The 11,540-nt window shown below is 45.8% G+C and overlaps 1 protein-coding gene across 1 annotated transcript; it reads right to left on the reverse strand.

The window, feature by feature from the left end:
* Positions 1 to 3,614: 3,614 nt before the first annotated feature.
* LOC104040730 (keratinocyte proline-rich protein-like) lies at positions 3,615 to 4,666 on the reverse strand. Its single transcript, XM_064475170.1, has one exon. It carries the CDS (start codon positions 4,664 to 4,666, stop codon positions 3,626 to 3,628), a length of 1,041 nt encoding a protein of 346 aa, XP_064331240.1. The 3' UTR covers positions 3,615 to 3,625.
* Between the last annotated feature and the right edge of the window lie 6,874 nt (positions 4,667 to 11,540).

The following is an 11,540-nucleotide window of genomic DNA, read 5'->3' on the forward strand; positions in this document are numbered from 1 at the left end:
TATTCATTTATGCTTATATACAGCTATGCCCTGAGGTCTCAGCAGAGTGGCTGATCTCCATAAAGCTAACTGTGATGGGAGCCCAGAAGAGCAATGTGGGGCTGCCACAGCAAAGTGGAGTCGCCAACGCAGATTTGGCCTGAACAGCATCCTCCTCAGGGATTTCCAAGGGGGCTTTTTTTGGTGTTTTTGCTGGTAGGATTAAGTTGTAAAGTCTCTTCACTGTTGGTTTGACGTTAAAGCTGAAGAACTGACTGAAGCTGTAATATCCAGAAGGAATAACTGAAATGGCACCTTGGTTTTCTTCCAGGCTTAGCAAAGATGTCTTCCCACCAGCAGAAACAGCAGCCGCAAATACCTTCAAAATGCCAGGAAAAGTGTCCTCCAAAGTGTGTGGACCAATGCGAGCACCCCAAAGGGCAAGTCAAGTGCCCTGTGAAGTGCATCCCACAGCAGCAGCAGCAGCAGCAGCCTTGCCCAAAGCAGAAGTAGCACTAACGGCCGCGGCCGTGAAGCGGTGTGGAAGATGCAAATGCTTATTTCCAAGTCCTCCTTCTGTCTGCTGGCTCTACCAGAATAGCTAGAAATTTGCAGCATGCCTCCTTTGTTTACAAGCAGAAATTACTTTACAAAAAGATGCAATTCATTAACTTGGGTTTATTCATCCTCTACTATAAGGAAAAAAATATTGTGGGGCCATTTTCTTCTCGTATTTAATCTGGGACATGCTATAATAAAACTATAAGTAACCTCATTACTTGCTTCCTGATATTTTTTTTTCCACTTTACCAGTGTCATTTGTTCTCTTTTGGCTTTCTTTTATTAGCCAAAGAATTACCTTTAAACACACACTTGTATACAAGGCACGCATACACAGGGACCCATGTGCATTTGCCTGCCGCATTTCTCAAGGTGTATTTGTCTATATCTTTTATTTCAGATAGATCCAGAAACTTACAGCTGTTAGCATGATGACCAAGTAGGTGTGAAATGGCTAGTGCAAACAGGACGCAAGGTGATCACGGTTTTCAGAAAGACCATTTGAATTCAGGGTCCCTTTTGGGGCAGAGCTGCTGACTGGATGCAAAACTGGCTGAGGATCAACGTTCTTCCCATCTGAAGGCAATCCTGTGAGCTGTTTTCATCCTGAACTGGAGCAAACTGGGGATGCTCAGTTTTCTGCGAGATATAGTGTTCTGAAGTACATTCTTGTGGGTCTATCAAAGCAATTAATTGTAGTTTTAGTCTCGACTATACTATAACTGCTGAGAGGAAAATAGTCTTTGGAGGCTTTTAACACCGAGAGGAAGATTTTGCTTGCTCAGAATCAATAGTGACTGCTTTAAAAGAATCAGAAAGAGGATTCAGAATGCTCTGGTTTCTCAGCAGCATGTACTTGCTCAGCCAATTGATTTCCAGTCAGCTGTATGACAGAGTAGGGGAGGAAAATCATAAATACAGAAACTGTTGAGTGGTATGATATTGTTGTCTGGCACACAGATATGATCTTGCTCTGCAAACCAGAAGCTGTGTGTCTCAGTGCAATTCTGCAATCAGATGATGAGGTTGGATGTATCTAACACCCATCTAACAGGTACAGGGCCAAGCTAGTGAGATTACATCGCTCCTGGCTCATCTGAAGTGTGGGAAAAACTTGTTTGCTTGTGCTTGCAACCTGCCTTGTAGACATGCCTGTGTCTTATGTCTGCTGAAGGTCACAGAGTGGCTGTGAATATGTTTAAACTGGGCATATTGACCACGGGGACAGCTTGGTGTGAACCAATGTCATTTCACAGACTGGCAGGGGTTGGAAGGTCCCTCTGGAGCTCACCCCGTCCCACCCCTGCTGGAGCAGGCACCCCCAGAGCAGGGGCACAGGGCCGCGTCCAGGCGGGGGGTGAATGTCTCCAGGGAAGGGACCCCACAGCCTCTCTGGGCAGCCTGTGCCCCTGCTCTGGCACCCGCACAGGGAAGGGGTTTGTCCTCATGTTCAGGGGGAACTTCCCGTGTTCCAGCTTGTGCCCGTGGCCCCTTGGCCTGGTGTTGGGCACCGCTGGAAAGAGCCCGGCCCATCCCCCTGACACCCACCCTTCAGATATTTATAGGCATTGATGAGATCCCCCTCAGCCTTCTCTTCTCCAGGCTGAACAAGCCCAGGTCTCCCAGCCTTTCCTCACAAGGGAGATGCTCCAGCCCCTGACCATCTCCGTAGCTCTCCGCTGGCCTCTCCCCAGCAGTTCCCTGCCCTTCCTGAACTGGGGGGCCCAGACCTGGACGCAGCCCCCCAGATGTGGCCTCACTGGGGCAGAGAGAGCATTTGCCATGCTCTGGGACAGGGTGTCTTGCTGAAAGGTGTTTCAGTGCAATTAGTATTTCAGAGCTATCGGCCAGCCCATGGACTGATACAGGCAGGGACTCTTGCAGGCTCTCTGACCTGGGCACCTGGAGAAGAGCAGCGGTCCCGGAATCCCCCGCAAGTGCCCACAAGTTTCTGAGTCCGGATTCACCCAGCTTTAAGCCTAACAGATGGCTGTTGCAAGCTGAGTCTCCTTTCCATCTTTTTAAACAGAAGCTATTAAAAATCTCCACAACTTGGTATTCAAAGTAATTTTTATTATTGATTTTTCACAGTGAAATAAATCCTGGATACAATATCAGCCTAAACTAATTAGAGATAAGTACCAAATACATACGCAACAACACTGTGTGGTGAAACATGTTCCAGGGTGTAATTGAGACAGCACTGTGTATGCTTCCTCCTTTATCCTGTCTAACAGATGGAAGCCACGCCTGAGGTTAATCTGTTTCAAAACATGTCTGGATTGGATTTAATGATCTATATATTTTCCATAAATAATCTCAGGTTGAGCTGCTCTTTTACACATCCTAGCAAATGCAAGGTGAGCTCTCTGAGGAAAGCGCAGATTACTACCAGGTCAGCTAAGCAGGTAATTAAGAGCTGATGGCTCTTTTGTAAAAATCTTTCTATTTCATCTAGCCCAATGGATTTTTTTTTTAATTGCATAAAATATTCAGCACTATGGATTCATAATTCAGAAATTCTTATTGCCATTGACCAGAACCCCTTAGCAGCAGGTTCTGCACAAACCCTAAATCCTATTATTAATAGGCAAAAACCCCTAAATGCAAGGTGGGAGATGGCATGTGTGTGCAGGGAGCTGGGGAGGAAGGCATGAAAACCAGGAGGCAGCCTGCAGGTCTGGACGATGAGCTCTAGGGTGAAGTTTGAATATTTAGCTTGGTGAACGCCGACTCGTGCGTGCCGTCATGCTCTTTAGTCTCTCTCTGGGCCTATAAAAGCCAGCGGGATGAGTGGGAGAGGGCAGAAATTCAGGCCACTGGAAATCTGAATGCACATGCCTACAACGCTGCTTGAAGCCTTATTATCTATCGACTGTCCCGCCGTGTCAGTTAGTGTGTGGCTGTTAGTAGAGGATAGCGCTAGCGTTAGCTGGGGGGAGAGTTGGAAGCCGTGTTTTTTAACAGAAACTCTGCAGTGAATAAAAGGGGGTTGGAAAATGACCTCTGGTTTTGAGAGTCGGGGAGAGGAGGCTTGGGTTTGAAATCATCTTCTCTCTTCGGGGCTTCCCTTCACAGCTGCAAGTTACTTCTGCATGGGTGGCCACTGGTTGGGCTGCTTCACCTGCTGCTGCTCGATGGGAGGACACTTCTCTGGAAGGGAGCACTTCCCTGGCTCAGGGCAGGGAGCAGGGATTGGTATAGGGATCTCCTCGCACTCCTGCTTCTCTGGAGGGCATGGGGCTGGCACAGGGATCTCCCCGCATTCCTGCTTCTGCTGGGGACACGGTGCGGGTTGAGGGCACGGAACAGGGATTGGCACAGGGATCTCCTCACATTCCTGCTCCTCCTGAGGACACGGTGTGGGTTCAGGGCACGGAACAGGGATTGGCACAGGGATCTCCTCGCACTGCTGCTTTTCTTGGGCACATGGCGTGGGTTGAGGGCACGGAACAGGGATTGGCACAGGGATCTCCTCACATTCCTGCTTCTGCTGGGGACACGGTGCAGGTTCAGGGCATGGAACAGGAACAGGCAGAGGGATCTCCTTGCACTCCTGCTTCTGCTGGGCACACGGTGCAGGTTCAGGGCATGGAATGGGAACAGGCAGAGGGATCTCCTTGCACTCCTGCTTCTGCTGGGGACATGGTGCAGGTTCAGGGCATGGAACAGGAACAGGCAGAGGGATCTCCTTGCACTCCTGCTTCTCCAGCACACATGGATTTTGTTCAGAGCAAGAAACAGGCAGCTCTTTGCATGCTGATTTCTCTTCAGGGCATGGAACAGGCTCAGGACACGGTACAGGTGGGAAAGTTGGTGGTAGCTTGCACTGCTGTTGCTGCTGCTGCTCCTGGGGTGGGCACTCGGGTATGATGACCACTGGTGTTTCTCCCTTGCCTGGTTCCACCACCGGTGTTGGCAACGGCACTGTTTTTTCTGGGCATGGTACCACTACTATTGGCTCTGGTTCTGGGCAAGGTGCTGGGACTTGCACTTCAGGTTGCTGCTCTGGACATGGGACTGGCTCAGTGCACGGCTCAGGCTCTTGGCTTTGCTTTGAAATCGTTTTGCTCAGGCCAGGTGGGAGGGTGATCTCCTGCTTGATTTGCATTTGATTCAAAGACATCTTTGCAGGAAGCAAGATTATCTGAAAGAAATGTCGGAGCGTTATTGTGTCTGCTAAATGAACTGCGTTGGGATAAGGATGAAACGGTTATAAGAAACATAAATTAGCTGCAAGAGTAAAGTTCTCTTAGTTTGCCCTTGGTTTCCCAAGGCAGGTTGGCTCAGAAAGAATTATGATTTGCTCTTTATTTTTCATCCTGCCTTCCAGCTCCTGCTCTGACTCTGTCTTATCTTGTTCCTCCTTTCTGTTCTGCAATCTGGGACAGCCTTGTCAGGTATAACTGAGGTAGAGCCACTCCTTTGAACTTGGAGCTGATTTACACTTCAGAGCTCTTCCTCCTGTTGCTTAGCTCTTCTCAACGTGTTAACTCCCTTTCATTTCTGTCCTGGGGAATTGATGAGAGGAGCTGGCAAATAGCAGATCTGCTGGTTTGATAGCGGTTTCAGAAAGTCAAAATAATAATAATAAAATAATGAATACTGAAGACAAACGTTTAAAATAATTTGGTCTATCAAAAATTAGAAGACTATAAATCTGGGCCCAACAGCATATTTTAGGTTGACAAAACTGAAATATTTCATTTGACTTTGCCCCTTTTAAAATGCTTTCCAGATTTTACTTGGATTTAGAAACCTGAGGTGCTAAAGCCTCCAGGTGGACCCCACCAGTAAGCTGATAGCTTTCTGTAGTATTAAGAGTCTTTAAAGTAACAATAGGCCAACTCCTCCTCTTGCTCTGGTTTCACTCTGACCTCATTGATGATGTAATAGATTGAGGTTACCTGTGGCACAGTTCTTCCAGCTGCCATGGAAAGAATTAGCAGTGGTAATGCGTCCCTATGTTTCTGGGTTATCATGGCCACTAATAATACATGTAGCCCGCATGAATCAGAATAATCAGGAGGGATTTCTTCTCCCAAGGCCAATAATGTGCAACATTATTATTATTACATTGTTATTGTTAGGAAAATGGGTTTTCCTAACAATTTATGAAACTGCCTCTGTTTTGTGGGCTGCTGAAGGCAGGCATGAGGCTCAGCTGGACTGGTCCTGTGTCTTTGGTAAAGCCTCTGTTGCTTTTTTTCTGAAGACCTTCTAAGGGTGCAAATAAAAGACTGGAATCACAGAAGTGTTGCTTGGAAGGGGCATTTTTAAGTCCCCTCAACACAGGACTAGCACTAACACAGATCATGTGCCTGCTCCTCTCAGCATATCTTCAAAGCAAATTCATTCCCCTCTCCTACGTCCTCCTGGATCCTCCAGATCAATATCACCTGTCGCTTGCTATTTTCTTTATAAGGACCTGATAAGATCTTAAGCCAAATTAATGTATTGCTTTTGACGTGGTTAGCATGAATGAGGCACCACACTAGGAATACTTTCACCCTTCTGCTCCCTACAGCCCCTCGTACTTCCAAATCTATGTTTTACAAAATAATTCTTCAATGAAATCAAGGTTTTGAAAATGTTCTTGTTATAAATAGCAGAATCACAGAAAATAGATTTGGAAGGAACTTTAGGAGGCCGTTTAGACCTTATCCTTCCCCGAAGGCAGGACCAGTTATACTTAAACCAACATAATTTTATCTAATCTCTTCTTCAGAAAGGGTCTAATTTAGCACTTAACTATCCTCAGATTTACATGTAATCTGAATTTGCCTTGCAGAGTCATTCCAAGACTGCTTGTCCTACCCCGATGTCCATAAATTTCTCTTTGCAGGAATCTTTTGCATATTCAAAGGTATGAAATAAAACACTTCTTTAAGAGTCTGCCTACATTAAGCCAAGCGGTAAAATTATAGACATCGCAAAAAAGTATCAGTATTCTCTGACTTACCCAACCAGTCAACAGGGAGAAGCACGAAGTGGAGTGGATGGTGGAGCACAGAGATTTGAGAACTTTTATATGGTTTCAAAGCCCTGCCTTCTGGGAATGAGTCCTCCTAGGTAATGAGCTCATTCTTTCACAACTGCCATTGTGCATTTCCTCCACAGACTTGTTTTACACGTAGGCATTGTGAAGAGAGGCTTTTGATGCAGAATGCATTTTAATACCCTTTCTGACTAATCTGATTTAACAAAAAACTTTCTGTGTGAATAAAGGTCATACCCTCAGGTTAGTGCATTCATTGCAGACCCCATCAAGATCAGGGGTCTTGGTGTCGTGTCCACCAGCGTGGTTCCACTTCAACCCATGCAACTCGTCATTTCGTGCCAGCTAATGTTGCAGCTTCTTAGGATGTATTTTAGTATAAGACAGGGGGGCTAATCTGTACTTCTCTCACCTGCTTTTCATCTATTAATTCTGTAACGTGACCTTCTCATCACCTTAAAAGTGTCTATATTTATGTCTATATAAATCTGTCTATATTTATGTCTATATAAATCTGTGTCTATAAATTCGTGATGGATGGGTTTATTTTTTTCCCCACGAAGATCTTCCTAGATTTCATTCCTCTTTCATTTCAGAACAGATAATTTTGAATGCATGTTATTTTCCATGGCATGGAAGATGAAGATCCCACCCGTCTAAATGAGACAGAAGAATAAAGTAAGTTTATCTCCACATATCATGAAAACTAAAGGGAATTTTTAAATAGTATGCAAGATTTATCACATCCAAATGGAACTTGGACACTGGTCTCATTGAGATGCCAGAATGGCATTTGAAAAGGTGTTTCGATCTACATGTGAAATAAAGGGAGCTTGTAGCCTACACAGTTTATTCCCTAAGCATTATTCCATGTAAAACGATATATTGAGCGAAAATAGCTCATTGATTATTACCCTCAAAATCTCAGGGAGCTGCTGGGACAAAAGTCAAACAGTCCTCATTTCTGACAGTAGGATTATTTTCAGCAGCAGCAACAACACGTCCCACACAGAGGTGAATTTCATCATATTTGGTTGTCTTGGGACTATCTTTGTCCCGTCTCCACCATTTTACCAGAGCCCTTATCAGAGCACGCACTCCAGATGCAATCGTTGCAACAGGCTGAGCTGGTACCGTCACCCGTTGAGAGTCCTGGGCTGCAAATGTGAAAAGCTGTTTCTGGCTGTGGTGTAACTTCCTCTGTTAATAATCGTTTGGCAACTGACGGACAGAACACCTGAATTTTAGACCACATCTTCTCCTATGGTGTGACTTCATCTGTGCAACTTCCTTTCTTACCTCATGGCAGGTGGGGCCCTGCCTTGCTGCCTGCCTGGCTGGCTCTGGAAGCTGCTTAGGTCTAGTCTCCGGCCTTTGCTAGCTAGGGCAATATCCCAGCCCAAGACCTAACCCTGATTCAGGCCTCACCTGCTGCTCTGCTGGTACAAATTGCAGTCGTAGCTCTGCTGAAGGCAGGAACTAGGACACTTTCCAGCAGTGGAGAACCTGCCTGTCCGCTTTCTAGGGAGCATCATGCTTCGCGGTTATCAAAATAGCCCTTCTTCTGAGATATGCTCCTGGAATATAACACTTCAAAGTGGAAGAGAGGAGGAATAAGCTCAGGCTCATAAGAAAAAGTGGTTTTATCATTGCACTTGTTGGCCTGAAAAGGACAGAGCTGCTGGGTTTGAAAGGAGACAGTGCATTTCATTAGCTCAAACACTGCATTTGAATATTTGTGCAATATTCACAAGTGAATATGCATCTTCAGGTCAGAGCTTCAGTAACCTTTGTCATGTCCATGAGTTAAAGCACCTGAGAGAAACGGGGCACGCAGCACTTGTGGAGCAGTGTTGAGGCAAAGACGGTTACAGGCTGTACGGCCACGGCTCTGTGTTGAGACATTGCTTTTATTTAAGCAAGCAGTGAGGTTTCTGGAATATTTAGGTGTCAAATTTCCAGCCTCAGCTTGCAACATCAAGTGAGTAAAGAAAATCACTTTCCATAGCTGGAAGGGAGACGACCTGAACCCTGTCTGGAGATCAGAAGGTGGGGCCATCCTGACCTTAAACACTGGTTTGGATCCAGGTCTGGAGAGGCTCGGGGAGGTCACTTCACCTCCATGTCAGCAACCTCAGCAGAAAAATGATGGTAATTATCATCGAAGAGGCTCTGAAGTCAGCCCATGGAAAGGGAGTGAATGTTTTTCCCATAGTAGAGGTGTAATTGCTTTCCCCTTCCCTGTGAATTGCACAAAGACTATTTTTAGAGGCAAAGGCCATATGCAGTGAAACCTGCCTTACTGAAACATTTGGGAAACTACGGGAGAAACGTGCATTGAGTAAGGTGGCTTTACAGTGAACGTGGAGCTAAGCAGCTCCTCAGGCCTCACCTGGTGGGGCCCGGCTCAGCTCCCAGTCGATCCTGAAGTTGTACCACTAATTCCAGGGAACGTAACACCACAGGTGAGAAAAATACTGGCCTGAGCCCATCCTTCCTAGACAGAAAATGCTACTCCAGCTCCCACACAGCTTGGGCAGGTGCTGTGCTGCTATCAGCCCATCAGTGGCCTTGCAAATGGTGATCAGGTAATTAAGTCACCAAAAGTCTAAGATGCCCTGGCAGGCATGCAGCAGTTATGCCGGCAGCTCTAAATGGAGGTCTGTAGCTGTCAACTTTGTCTGGTTTATCACTGAGATGAGTGTCTCAATATCTCTAAGGGTCCCAAAGCTGTATTGCTTCTGTCTGAAAAAAAAGGATCAGCTGTTTTTAGAAATGAAGGCCACTACAGAGAACCTCAGCGCAGGATGTGGAATGCTCGCTGTGATCCTCACCTGACATCCACATGGGTGCTCTTTGGTTTCTCTCTGTCCAGTACTTTGAACCTTTGTGCACAGAGAAAATGATGTGAGGAAAGTATTGCACTCCTGGATTTCATGTCTTGGTGTGATTCAGAAGCTGCTGAACTGGATCTCCCAAGACATGGCTCGCCCTGATGGCTTAATTAGACACCATTTCGTTAACACCTCATCTTGTTCTTTATTATTGTGTCTGTCATCATTTTAGGGTGGACATCTCGATTAACTCATCTCACGAGACAAAAGACATAATTACCTGTTACTGAATTTCCTAGTATCGGTCTGTCTGCCTGTGGGTCCAGTCACCAAAGCATCTTCTCTCCTAATGCTGGAGATTGAGCATCAAGTCACGTTACAGAAGGCGAGAAGCTGGTCACCCACAGGGGTGGCCAAATGTGGTAGCATCCAAGTACTGGATATGAAGTAACCATGCTTCGATATATTTTACCTGCCTGTTATTTCATGAGTGATTCCTCTTTGGTTTTGCCAAAATACAGCACCTGAACTTCCCAGGAACCAGAGGGTTTCCAATAAACCTATATCAATGGATTAGTTCAGCAACTCTCAAGAGATGCACATGGCTGAATCACTTAAGTCTGTGACTCTGCATTTGCAGTTATAAAATGTCTTCCGTTAATTCACCAATCTCCATCTTAAAGCTTGTTCCATACTTTGATTCCAGTTTTCTAATTTGGCAGCCTGTTCCAGAGCCTCCCTGCACTGCTTCTTGAAAATCTTCTCCTAGTTCCCTGCCTAAATTTATTCCTAACTGCAGAATAACCGTGCTTCTTGAGTGCAACAGATTGCCTCATTGAAAACCCATTGGGCACTTTCCAGTCAACCATCACATCAAAGAGCCCAACTCTCAGTTGCTTCATTCATGCACCCGAGCTCAGGAATGAACTTGTTGGGGTTTAGCCTGTCATCAGCCTTTTCTAGCCCATACATCAAGACATGCAATTGTAAAGTAGAGCAGCCTGGGGGTCATCCTAGCTTTGTACTCGTTGCAGCGCTGCTGCTGCTGGAGAACAGTGAGCTGGGGTAGGTACAGTGCCACGGTTCAGGCTTCCCTGCCCTCTTGGAAGGGGATGAAACACCACCTTGCTGCAGTACCAGCTGCACAGTGGTCAGGCAGGTGCCTGGTGCAACAGGGATGTTCTCGGGGTACTGCTTGCGTTTGGATTAAGGTTGCTTTACGCTTTTAAAGACGTCAGAAAAGACCTTGGATGTCCCTGAGGTCCAGGCCCCACATTTTGAATTTCTGTGTGAATTTGCTGCCTGTGTTATTTTTGATGTTGTTTCTGGCAGGAGTGAAGCCATGGGGCTTTAGATCAGAGCATCTGGAAAACATCTGAATAAGAACAAGGTTTCTTGCTTCAGGTGTGGCCATCGCAACAGCCTTCTGCTGCTAAAATAGGAAATGCCTAAGAATGGGGACTTTTTTTCCCCCTGAAGTTCAGGAAAAAACACCTGTTTTTGCAAATAGGGCAGTTCTGGAGCAGTGGAAAAATGTATGCCATATACAGCACAGGCCCTTCTCTGTGGGAGGTAGGGCTCCTGGGGTGTATAAGGACCCTTCTGACTCCCAGGTCTGTCACACTGACTTTGCATTGATGCGTTGCTTCACTGATGGGTTGGGTAAACTTGATTCTGATGAATCTATTAAAAAACGTTAATTAGACCTGCCATAATATGACTTACTGTAGGATTAGGGTTTGCTGATGGCAGTTTCAGGCTCTTCCATTTGCAAATGGAATTAATTGAGATTAAATTCCAGGAGCTGCAGGCTCTAGGAATTAAACTGTTTCTTCTCCAACTGTTTCTGCATTTGTGTAATGCCACAGATTAATGGAGATAATCTTGGTTATACCTATGCCATTCTTGTGACCTTGATGGCATCACACCATTGCACAAGGTGATTGTAGGAAGAGAATCAGGCCCAGAGGACTCGGAGATTATACAAACATGCCTTGCATTATAATCCTAAAACTGCGCTATTAGCTGAATTGCTATGGAAAGAGGAAATTTTAAAAGCTTAGTATGTCCTAAGCATCTGATTTATTAACATGTTCTGGCTGATAGAACAAACTCCCTGGGGAGGAAAGGGAAGGGGTAAATCCCAGAGCAGCAGGGAAGATTTTGAG

The sequence above is a fragment of the Phalacrocorax carbo genome, chromosome 28 (assembly GCF_963921805.1).
Source record: "Phalacrocorax carbo chromosome 28, bPhaCar2.1, whole genome shotgun sequence".
Lineage (NCBI taxonomy): Eukaryota > Metazoa > Chordata > Aves > Suliformes > Phalacrocoracidae > Phalacrocorax > Phalacrocorax carbo.

What these genes read in the sequence shown, in the direction of transcription:
- LOC104040730 (XM_064475170.1), bottom strand. Translation starts at nt 4,666, where the DNA reads ATGTCTTTGAATCAAATGCAAATCAAGCAGGAGATCACCCTCCCACCT.